Source organism: Leptonychotes weddellii, chromosome 12 (genome assembly GCF_054177405.1).
Source record: "Leptonychotes weddellii isolate Sample4059 chromosome 12, ASM5417740v2, whole genome shotgun sequence".
Classification (NCBI taxonomy): Eukaryota; Metazoa; Chordata; class Mammalia; order Carnivora; family Phocidae; genus Leptonychotes; species Leptonychotes weddellii.
In genome coordinates, this window is record NC_138380.1 from 12,945,121 (window position 1) to 12,958,032 (window position 12,912).

The window sequence follows — 12,912 nt, forward strand, 5'->3', positions numbered from 1 at the left end:
CTTGGACTTGGCTACTTTTCTTATTTTCTAGTCTTTCCCTTACTGGCCAACCATGATATACAAAATGGATACACTGGAAAGAATTACTAAGCTAGAAATAAGGACACTTTGAAGCAATTTGGATAGAAGGTATCCTGCATCAATTTAAGAATTAAAAAGAGTTTTTTTAAAATCATAGTTCTCTTGTAATCTCAGGATAATATGAGGCACACACTCCAAGGCCATGTGCCCCAAGTGGAGCCCCCTAGAGAGGAACATTAGATACTGCTAATAAGGAGAACTCAAGCTTTTCTGGAGAAGGCTAACTGAAGTATTAAAATAGCTGGAAAACGTAAATTAGGGCAACTTCCCAAATTAACTGAGCGATAAAAAATGATACCATGCCATAACTGTGTAATATTTTGTACTTTCAAAAAACTTCCATATCCACTTTTGTTTATAAAACTAAAATGAAACATCAGACTACCTAAATATTACATGGCATTTATAAATTTTTCTCTCCCTGTAAGATGGAGACCTTTCAAAAGTTAGGTATCCTATTGCTGATATCATTCGAAAGCATACAGGAGAAGCGGTCAACCTAAAACAGGCCGACAGTTCAGGATAATGCTCCATAATCAAAAATACTTCCACGACCTCCATATTTCATTCCCAGGGGAAAATATGAAGGAAAACCATGCTCTTCCTGCAGTGGGCATTCTATCTATCGAGAATTTTTTTAAACCACATTTTATCTCGCTGAGTGCATCCACCCCCCCGTTCTCTATAACAACCAGAGGGATATTTTGAAATATAAATCAATGAAGACCCTCCAATGGCTTCCCACTGCACAGATTAAAACCCCAAGTTCTTATCGTGACCTGCAAGGTCCTGCATCACATGGTTCTGGTTGATCTCAGACCTTGTCACCTATCCATCTCTCCTAGTCCAGCCATGCATACCTACACATCAGGCTCCTTCCTATCTCAGTGTCTTCACACCTACCATCTCTCTAGCCTGGACTGTTTGTTCCCTCCTATCTCCAAATGACTAGCCTGCTTATTCAGTTCTCAGATCAAATGTTATCTCCTGAAAGAGGCTATCCCCAACTCCCTTATCTATGTTAGCAGCAATCACACTTTGTCATATTATTGTTTTTTCATAGCACTTAACATGTTTTTTAAAAATTTGTGTTTTATCTTTCTACCTGGAATATACGCTCCATGACCGGAGAGATCCTGAGTATGGTGTTTACCCTATCTCCCCAGCACCTAGAAGAGTGCCTGGCACATATTAAATACCTCAGAAACATTTGCTTAATGAGTTAATTATTTTGGGAATTATAAAGTGGCAAAGAAATGGATTCACAGAACATCAGTAAGTTGAAGGGTAAGAAAGAAGAGGAAAGCCTTGAGCAGGAAGTTATTAAATAGAAAGTAGGTAGAGGTAATAATCTGAACCCGGAAAGATTTTAATTTCTGTTAAACTCAGGGCCTGTCCTTTTCACTCTGCAAATGAACAGATAGCTGAAGATGTCTTTCAGACAGGAGCCGAATGTTCTGCAGGCACAGATAGGGAATCTCCTTTTAGTGTTAAGAGTGCTAGAGAGACAGGATTTAGAGGCCCCGAGGTCTCAATGACAGACTACGTTAAAAAACAAACAAACAAACAAACAAAAAAACCAAACCACAGGTTCCCCCGAAGTTACGATCAACCTTATTCAATTACTGACCTTTTCTTCAGTCAAACCAGTAAGACAGAACAAAAAGGATCAGATCTGAAGGCAGGAACAATAAGGCCTTCAAATCATAAAGTCATATTGGAAAGGATGAAAACTAGAAAAAAGTAGTTAACTTTTTGGAAACACAAATTTTGCCATATGGGTTCCCTGCTGACAAATGAATTGGTATGCTAAGTATCTAGGTTCTCCTGGGATAGATGATCAAATACAAGAAGGACTGGCAGGAGGGGGAGAGCTGAGGGGGTGGCAGCAGGGTGGGGACAGAACTGAGAGACTCTGGAGATGACAAAGGCTAGAGAAAGATTTAACCTTAAATTCAAAATGAAGGGGGAAAAAAGGCAATTTTTCTTCAGGAAAAAAAAACAAAAACTTAAAGCAAAAGAAACCATAGTTTACGATTTAGCTCAAGAGAGACAATATTTTACATAGTCCTGGATTTAACCAAAAGTTGTACTTTTACTCTTTCAGGAGAATGGCAAAGGTATAAAGGCAGCTAAAAGCTTTATCATGATAAGTTAAGAGATAATAGTAAAATGAATAAATTGTCTTCCATCCATTCTTAGTATTTAAAAACACAGAAAAAGCTATGAGAATTAAAAGTAACTGATACTAGGAAGGGGGACCCATGTGGCAGGGAACTGGCATTTCTGTTATGATTCTGTCCTTTACTCAAATTGAAGATTAACGTCAAACACAGTCAACATTTTAATAAAGGTATCACAAAGAGGAATGTGAACTAACTCCCAGACCTTAGTTATAACTTAAATTTTAACATACAATCCCTAATCAGTGGGTGTTTTTTTTTTTTTTCCATTTTATTTCTGATGAAAGTAAAACTAAACAGATAAAACATCCTAGATTTCAACTAGTAAAGTATCGGTTAATTGAATTTTGTTTTATATTAGAATTCTGGAATAAATGAATTCATTACTAAGCCTACAGTAATGGCAGAGTGATGATCTGGGTTTCATGTGTTTATGAATACCAATGCTTAGCTTGTACTGAAGAGCAGAAAATATCTATAAACACCAAGATAAAAATTCTTTCATTAGATGCTCCTATTCCGCATCAACAGGAGGCAGTAAAAAGAACACTTTCTGAGACAACGGAATCCCACAAATCAACAAAAGTCATGTTTTCAAAAAACACTTGGGAACCTAAGAACTAACATCACAAAATGTTACATATTTTTAAAAAGCTTGTTATGAAACAGCCTATTATAGGACACCCATTTTCTTGACAAGAATCCAAAAAAGTACCAGGAAAATATAAACAGCAGTGGGATAATGGGGGACTCTTCTTTGTTGTGAATTTGCCTACAGTGAATACGTATTACTTTTTGGGATGGGGGACAGGGAAGAAGAATCTTACAGAAATCAAACTGGTCACGTGAAGGACAAATCTGGCAAGTCTCAGAATACAAGGAGTAGCAGAAAGATGAAAACAGTGACAGAGAAGATGACATGGAAAGGAGAGAAATGAAATATGAGTAATAAAGAGTTCTCAACAAACCTGGGACAAATGGATCAGAAATGATAATGAAACACATCATAGAACAAAATATTCTTGAGCTGAAAAAGCCGCCAGGTATAAACTTACAGATAAAACCTAGCCATAATTTGAGGATACTTGAATTTCAAGGAAAAAGAGAAACTCTTACTAGCATTTAGGCAGAGAAAACACATACAAGGGAACAAAATACTGGAATGGCCTCAGACTTCCCTGTAATCCTCAATACTAAGCAAAGGTCAGTGGAACAGTATTTATAACATTGGGAGGAGACCGTTAGTGACCCGAGAAGTCTACATACCTAAGTGTGACAGTACAGAAATGATCAGGTATGCTGGAGCTAAGGTAAAGTAAGTTTTGTGTTAGTCTTCCTGAAAAGACTCCGAGTGAAGCACTCCCACTGTGAGATAAATTTAAATTAAAAACTCACGAACGGGGAAACCGGTGGTATAAAAGGATTATCGACAGTAATTTGACACAGAGAATTACATATGAGTAACTGCAAAATTCATGCCAAATAAAAATTTTATTTGAAAAGACAAATGGCTAAAGGAAAAAAAAAATAACCATGAATGTATAAATTTGATTAAATAAAAAAGTTGACAGGAGAAAGGGGACTAGAGAGAGGGAGAAAGGAGACAAGTGAGGGTATGTTAAACTCGTAAGTTACTACTTTGTTCTGAATTTTGACAACATATTTTAAATATGCATTATGTGTTTTTCAAAAATTGCAAAAGTCGTATGTGCTACTTTACCTGGAAGAAAAAAAAAATGACATCCCAACAAAAACCTCATCCACCAAGTATCCCCATTACTGTGATGTGAACATCAGGAACATTCCTTGGCCATAAGCTGTAATAAGCTATTACGAACAACCTACGTACATGGTTATTAAACGGACTCACAGGAAAGACCGCACAATCTTATACTTTATCCCATGAATGTACGTAACATACATACCTGCACACTGGCTGTTACCACTGAAGACCCTGAGGCAGAGGATGGTCTATGTGGAGTAGACGACGGTTTAGTAGCACCCTGTGTTCCACTTCCTGTTCCCCCAGAGAGACTAGTCCTATTCGCTCCGCTTGAGTTTAGGCTGCTACCTCTGCTGGCAGGTACATTCACTGCAATCCCACTCAAGCTGTTCTTCCCGACAGTTCCAGCGGATGAGGAATTTGTGAGCTTTGAAGGGGCCTGAAGATTTTTTGTGGATGGAAGGCCTGAAGTGCGATTAGAGGGCAGCAAATTCAAGGTGGGCGACTGTCTGCTGAGGTTTATCCCACTGGGTTGTTTATGGACTGGGTTGTTACTGCTGGAGTGGCTACTCTGGGCTACTAGTGCATTTGGACTGGAAGAGCTTGGGGGTACAGGAGGCTTGGGAGTGGGGTTGGACTTAGAAATAAGTTTCGTTGATACTGAAGGCTTAGCTGACAGAGAGGGCTTGGGTGAGGCGGAAGGCTTAGGTGAGGGCAAGGGTTTAGGAGATGTGGCAGGTTTTGGAGATGCGGCAAGTTTGGGGGATGCAGCCATTGAGAAGGGAGACTTGAAACCCTGCGTGGACATCTGTGACACCATAGCCTTGGCTAAATAGTTACTGGAGGTAGTGGTGCTGGGTACTGTCCTAGAAACCAGGGGGTGGGACCCTTGAGAACCATTTCCAGGTGAGGGAGTAGATAAGGGAAGGCGGTACATAAGTGGCTTATCCGAAGTCTTAATAAGCGGGGATGAACAGGCAAGTTGGGGATTATTACTTAACTTCACCACTGGGTTGGTCTGTGATTTACTAATGGTTGCTTGTAATGGAGACACATAGTTTTGCTGGACAGCTGAATGCTGGTGCACCTTTGTTACTTGTGTTAACGAAGAAGCATCCTGGGCCTCTGGTGTCCCCAGAGCGTGAGAGGAGGCAGCAACTTGGGCTTGGGAAGAGGACACGTGGGTCTGGGAAGAGGAAGAAGCATGAATCTGACTCGACCTCTGTAGTCCTTGTTGAAGCAGCCTGGCTGGCAAAGGTTCCAAGGAAACTTTAGGGTTCTGAATTGAAGAACCAGCAATAAGGCCTGAAGAGATGCCAGTATGAGCTAAATCCTGGGGTTTCTTTGGTACTGGCCCTGTATGACCAGCAATAAGACTTGATGAATGTGCAGTCTGAGGAGAATCTAGTTTTTTAGGAGCAGCCAGCGGCAACTTACTCATGATACTTGCTAATTTTTCTTCTCTCAGTCCTGGACGAGGTTTTGCAGTTGGCATGCTTATCCTTGAGCCAGCTGGAGGGCCTTTGTTCCCATTGTTGATAACAGCTAAAGCTTCAGAAACAAGATCCAGTGCAGGTGGATGGAAAGAAAGGTCTTCATCTAGTGAGTCATCAAGGCAGATCGTCTCCTGGGCTGGTGTGGAGCTAGAGCTGGTGGAGGCCACGGCAGATGTGCTAGAGCTCGTTGAGGGACCACCAACTGAAGCCACCAACGATGCAGTTTTCTGGTCCTTTTTTGGACTACACTCCTAGCATAAACAGCATTATATTGGAACAAATTAAATGATTAATAAATAATTACTAAGTATTAGTTTTTTTGATTTTTTTTTAAAGGACTAAGAACTTCTCACAATGATTAAAATTCTATTGGAAATCTTTAGACTGAAAAAACCAAAACAGTTCTCAGGATAGAGCTCTTGACTGAACCGTTCAGAAGCCAAAGCATCTGATACAGTGCACACAGCTGCCATACCTTAGTAAGCTCTTCTAAGAGAACTTGACACCAAGCCAAAGGAATATTCGTATACTAGTTGCATTATTGGCGAAACTCTCCCTCACCCCACCCCACCTGCATCAGATCTTCAGATACTATTCCAAATCCATCTGTTCATGGACTATTCTCTTTTTATTCTTCTTGTACCTAGGAGATATTCTGCCTTTATTCTAAGACTCTGCCCTTCTTCTCTAGTATGCTTTGCTACAATACTGACCCTCACTTTCTGCTCCCTTGTGTATCTGCCGCTGTATGCCCTGTCCTAGAGCCACTCATAGCCAGTACATAGAGAAGTGGTACATAAACTGGGATTCAATCCAAGCATACTCAAATTAAGTCTTCTATTCATTATGGTCATTTGTAATTTATTCAACATATATTTACTGAATGTTTACTATGAGCAAGGCACTATACACAAGAAAACAAGGTTATGGGAATTAAAATTCTGAATACCTAAGAGAATTTTTTTTTTCCCAAAAAAAAATAAGTTTCTTAAAATTCAAGGAAGAGAAAAGAGAATTAGAGCACAATTTAAAATATTCCAAGAGCAAAAGAATTAAAAAGTAACTGTTTCGGAGTGCCTGGGACTAATGTATTAGTTGGTTGGGCTTCCGACTCTTGGTTTCGGCTCAGGTCATGATCTCAGGGTCCTGAGATCAGGCCTGCGTGAGTCTCCGAGCTCAAAGTGGAGCTCTCCCTCCCCCCACCCCCTTGTGCTCTGTCTCTCTCTAATAAAGAAAATCTAAAAAAAAAAAAAAAAAAGCTGTTTCCCTTAAAAGGGAAATATAAAGTATTCGACTCATGTCATTTTTAAGATTTTTTTTTTAAGATTTTATTTATTTATTTCTGAGAGAGAGAGAGCACGAGTGGAGGGGAGCGGCAGGCAGAGGGAGAGGTGGAAGCAGGCTCCCCACCGAGCAAGGAGCCCGATGCAGGACTCGATCCCAGGACCCTGGAATCATGACCCGAGCCGAAGGCAGATGCCCAACTAACTGAGCCACCCAGGCGTCCCATGTCATTTTTAAGATTAAGAAGAAATAAAACTATTACATAAAAAGCACTTCAAAGTTTCTTTGATTAGTCTCTTAAAAACAAACCCAAATAAACCTAAACCCAGTCTTAAATTACACATTAATTTATACAATCACAGCACTTACCTTAACCATAGTGGGGAAAGAATGGAGAGGAAGTGTCTTTACCATCACCTTCTAAGGTATTACAGTAAAGAAGCTGGTAAGAAGGCTGTTAAACTCTAACTTCCTCAGCAATTTTTCTAAGCTGCTAGTCTAAAAGCCCTGATTGAAAACTCCACTGCCTCTCAGAATTCTGTAGTGTAACTGCACTAAGGTCAAAATTATCTGTTAAGGGGCGCCTGGGTGGCTCAGTTGGTTAAGCAACTGCCTTCGGCTCAGGTCATGATCCTGGAGTCCCAGGATCGAGTCCCGCATCAGGCTCCCTGCTCAGCAGGGGGTCTGCTTCTCTCTCTGACCCTCCTCCCTCTCATGCTCTCTCTCAATAAATAAATAAAAATCTTAAAAAAAAAAAATTGTCTGTTAAGATGAATGGGTAATACATATGAGACACGTCTGCCTGACAGGCCATCCATTCAAATATGATTAGTGAAAATACCTTTTTTATTAAAAAAGTATACAAACTGAGGGTGGGGGAATGTATTGGAATCATAATGGTAGCATTACCAATATAAAACTTTTTTAAAGGAACTTTTTATTTTTTTTAAAGAATATACTGGTTTCATTTTTATTTACTATCTATTTATTTATTTTAAGTTCTGGGCCCAATGTGCAGCTTGAGCTCACAACCCTGAAATCAAGAATCATATGCTCTTCTGACTGAGCCAGCCAGGTGCCCCTGAATTAATTTTTTCTTCTAGAATAATGTTAAATCCACCCACCAGGGTACTATATAAATTTATACTAGCAGAGATAAATTGTCCAGGGTATATATTTGAGTCTAAAAAGCAGGTTATCCCATTTATAAAATGTTAATTCAGTCTGAATAAATGAATAGCTATTTGGATGGATCAAAGGAGGGGTGGCAAGGACAGAGCTCCAGAAGTGTACTAGAAAGGAAGAGCTTTTTCTCCTGGATACTTTTACTTTGCTCCTTCTTACTTTTTTGTATTTGCATTTTCTACTGTACTTCCTTATATTACCTTTATAACTAAAACAGGTATTTGAGGGGTGGTAGGGTAGGAAAAACACAAATCAGCAATATAGTTTTTCCATTTGGGGAAAAGGAAACAGTAATTTAATCACAAAGACAAACAAAAGAGGCAATTCCCCTATACCATCCCTGTCATTATTAGAATTCTGATAATCATATGTTTGAATAGATGTATCAAAATTTAACCAACACTTTATGGAGAGCATTAGGAGTTTAAAAATACAGTGTCAAAGCAAAGCATGAACTCAACAGATGTGATGAAATACTGGTTCAATATTATTTGGATTAGAAGACAAATGAGGTAGGTAAGAAAAAGAAGACTATTTACTCTGTATTCAAAGAGCCTCTAATACTAAAAGTTAAGAAGGCCAGAGAGTAACAAATATTGACCTTCTGGCCATAATCTCATAAGCCAAGAAACTCATCTATTCAAAGAGATGAAGGCTATGGGGAAAGTCTAAAACCTAAAGGGTGTGGGCTTTCTTTACAATTTTACTTTCAAATGATTACAATTTTCACTTCTATAGATTATACGTGATTCTTTTTCAACTCTGCTTTGTCTATTTTGGTATTTTTTTATCCCTTCTTCTCCTTCTTTACATATTAAACAAGTTAAATTCCTTTATGTTCTAAACCCAATAAATCCATCACTTGCCCTTCTCAGGGATCTAATTCTGTTGGATGTTTCTGCTGACTCTCACTCATAGTAACTTACTTCCTTATGTATTCTGTGTCTTCACATTTTAAGCTCATGTTTGACACGGTATATATGTGGTAAGCCTTTGGGGCCTGGGATGAAACTGCATTTTTCCAGAGAGAATTTGATTTGCCATTTGCCTTGGGTTAATAACTAATCTAATATCCCTTTAAGTTATTTTCAAAGCTTGAGGACTTCCCAGGTCTTGTAGGCAGTGTAAATTAAACTCCTAAACCAGGGAAAATTCTCAGGAAGGACTTCCTTCCCCTAATCTAGAACTCAGGCCAAGACACCCAAGTTCCTTAATCTTTCTGCTGGTGAGTGGATTTCTTTTCTAGTCCTTTCTTTTACTAAACATGTTACCCTTTGAAAGTCCCAGGTTTACACAGAGTTTCAGTCTAATTCCTAACCTATATAAGGCGAAGATACCCCTATCTGCTGTGGTCTGAGAAGAAATTTAAAAATAAACCATAAAGTGATGGATGAAAATCAGCAAATGCTCCTAAAGGCAACCAAAGTTTCAATGACAGATTAACACGCTGGCAGCTTCTTCTTTGTTTTGGGACTTAGGGATTTCTATTATGTATTTGCAATCTCAACTATGCTTTTAAAGGATATTTGTTATATTTTACAGAACGCTTCTAACTTTTATTAGGTTAAATCTTACAATTTAATTCTCTGAAATACAATGGTTCTAGGATTTTTACAAAATTTAAAAATACCCTTCTTAAAGATACAGTACCTATCCACCTATGCCAAATACATATATCCTTTGCATCTTAAGAATGTATTTCAGCATTCCCCAATTATGACTAATTAAAGATTTGGTTCAATACTTACCTTCACTTTGGGTTTAGGTGCAGGAATCACCTTTTTCTTTGCCCTAAGACAAAAGATAAAAAAGGAGGCCATTTCAGTAGCAGTTAGGTCACCATTAGGAAATTATAATATTGTCATTACATGGGTAAGTAACTTCTTATGCTATTTGGAAAACTCTATGAAGGAAGGAACTATATATAAGTGCTCAGTTTATATGTGAATATACAGTAACATTTCCTCCAATTTCAATCAACTGGAAAAAAGGCCAAACCATTAGCAAAATATCAATAGTAGATAAAGGTTTTTTAAAAATTAAATGTAAATACTCAAAATTAAAAAAAAACCAAAACCTCAAGATAGGGTAACAAAGCTGCCTAAGGAGACTCACTTCAAAGAACTGGTAAGAATTTATAATTATTTATAGGAAAACAGAGCTTCAAGAAACTTTCAGCTCAAATTAAACCACAATTTGAGGAGAACCATTGTCAAGATATTGTAAATGAGAGATCATTTTAAAAACAAAACAAATCTTTGTTTTTAGAGAAAATTATTTTAATACAAAAATTCAAATAAAAAATGTCAAAATGACGGGGGAAAAAAGGCAAGAAAAATACTATGTAACCTGAAACCTGTGGGAACCAGTATGAAAAAGTTTGAAGAAAATCTTATGGGTTCCATAATAAGAGAAAGTACTCCATGTCTGTTGAATAATTAAAGGATTAACAAGCTAAAATACCTCACACTAAGTATTTCTACTTCACTAAGTTGAAATGTCATCCATTAAATTAACAAATATCTTGATTAAAATTGTCAGTCTACGACTTCATTAAGGCAACAGTAATTTTCAAAGTTTTCTTGATAAAGACCATTGGGGCAAAAGATGTCCAGGCCCACGTATCCCATAGATTTCCACTTTCTGATACAAAACACAAGCTAGTCATAGTGATAAAGCTACTAAAAAAAAAAAAAACCTGGGGAAAAGGATCTCTGTAAACATCTGCTTTAGGTTTAAAGGAATTACTCATACCTGAATTGTAACACATATGTGATTTGATAACTATGGGGAAATTAAAGGCCAGAAATATTATTGATACCAGTACCTCTGTATCCCCTGCCCCAGGGTAACTAAACCACCAGCAATAAACAAGAATAGCAAAAACTGACAACCACAACCAACTCAATACAAATCTAACAGTATGCTAACAAAGTGTCCTTCCTAACAGTTGTAAAAATTTCCATTATAATTGTATAAAGAGACAGAATTTTGTAAGGTTACCCAGTTGTTAACCAGACCTCTTAGAATATTGAATTAGAGTGATCCATAAATTCTCAGTAACTTGCTAATTTAATATTTTATTAACTATTACTACACGTCTAAGCTACAGAGCAATAGCCCTAAGTTGTAGGTAAAAATAAAATTCTTGAAGTCAACCAGTATTCACCCAAAAATATAACCACAAAACCCCCAGCTTTTTACTACTTCCTATCAGGTTAAATGATTTTTTTTTAAAAAAGCAGTAACAAAATGGGAGATTGTTTAAATGCATGTTTAAGGGGTGCCTGGGTGGCTCAGTCGTTAAGCGTCTGCCTTCGGCTCAGGTCATGATTCCAGGTCCTGGGATCGAGCCCCGCATCGGGCTCCCTGCTCGGCGGGAAGGCTGCTTCTCCCTCTCCCACTCCCCCTGCTGTATTCCCTCTCTCGCTATGTCTCTCTCTGTCAAATAAATAAATAAAATCTTTAAAAAAAAATAAATAAATAAATAAATAAATAAATGTATGTTTAAGTACTACTTCAACTAGCATTTAAGAAATAGCACTTGTTTACTAAAGCACGTAAGGTGAGCAAAAATAAATGAAGAAATCTGGAGTCTGTTTTACTCACGGAGCAGAAGTAAGATGATTATGTACACTCCGGCTTTCCTTAAAAAGCATTCTGCAAAAGTTAAAAAGACATGATCATTTTTGTGTAACAGATAATGATAGCCACTTTCTCGTTTTAGTTACATAGTTTTCAACAGTCTATTACTTGTTCATTTATCAAATGAAAGTTATAATGGCACAGAGTAAATTCAATAATCTATTTTATGGGGAGTTTTATAGCACATTTATTTAAATCTTTTAACAGATCAACAGATTTTTTTTTATTTAAGACGGAACGCTTTAAGATGACAGAGATAGCCAAGTCTATTAATTTTAACATTCTTAACTCTTTAAACTTTAAATTGGGCTACTCTTAATTTTTGAGATACCACTCTACATTGACTATTTTCAACAGAACCTAAGGTTGGGATCACTTTTTCTACACTCTCCATTTTGTATTCAGTTCCTTATCTTCACGATACCCATGTGAAGTTCCCCCCCCCAAAGTTCATAACCATCTTCTCCTCCTCCCATTTCTCTATTAGCAAATTCAGGTGCAAAAAAGAAAAAGTGGTTGGCAAAAAAAAAAAAAAAAAAAAAAAATTACCCTTTATGTGTATCTCTGTATCTCCATGTCCATGTGACTAATTGTTTTGTCTTTTAAGTGCTTGAAGTTTTCAAGGCAAAGATCATCTGAGATGACTAGGTATTAGCAAAATGAATGTCATATGTGTGTATGTGTATATATACATGTATCTTTAATAATAGCAATAATAAGAAAGTAAAGTAAAATCTAGGATGTCATATTTCTTACCTTGCCTGCATCCAGCCCTTAGGCCACAATGGTTTCACCTCTGTCTCCATAAAGGATTTAAGATAATCCTCAGCGGACTGGCTTTTATTTGGCTCTAACTCATAGCATCCCAATTTGATCTCAACAAGGTTACATAACAAAGTTCTAAACAGATTAAAAATATATATTTATATATAAATCTGACTGCAAATTGTGGAAAATTAAGCTTGAAACAGATTTTTTTAAAAGCACATAAATCTGACAGCAATAATAAAGAATATTATCTCAAGAATTCAGAAGATGACACGAAGATAAACTTTCCAACATACATCACTCATTGAACTACAGCCAAATCCCCAATATGAAACAATTTCCTTTGATACCTTTCATCTAGGCACCAAAGATTGAAAGGGATAGTCCTGCAGCCAAACCCTCTACTTGGGGTACAGAAATATTGGTAAAAAAGATGACTGATTACACAAGTATATGGAGTACTTCATCTTCTGAAACCAGTATGACTTACTTATTAGAAGATTAGCTTATAGGGCGCCTGGGTGGCTCAGTTGGTTAAGCCACTGCC

The 12,912-nt window shown here is 37.4% G+C and overlaps 1 protein-coding gene across 1 annotated transcript in view; it reads right to left on the minus strand.

Moving 5' to 3' along the window:
* The window catches only part of UBN2 (ubinuclein 2), a 75,050-nt gene that overhangs the window by 15,752 nt on the left and 46,386 nt on the right, over positions 1-12,912 (minus strand). The window contains exons 11-14 of the mRNA XM_081800017.1: positions 12,354-12,497; positions 11,562-11,612; positions 9,701-9,743; positions 4,190-5,734 (exon numbers count right to left, since the gene is read on the minus strand). Coding sequence (XP_081656143.1) covers positions 4,190-5,734; positions 9,701-9,743; positions 11,562-11,612; positions 12,354-12,497 — 1,783 coding nt within the window. The remainder of the gene's footprint in view (positions 1-4,189; positions 5,735-9,700; positions 9,744-11,561; positions 11,613-12,353; positions 12,498-12,912) is intronic.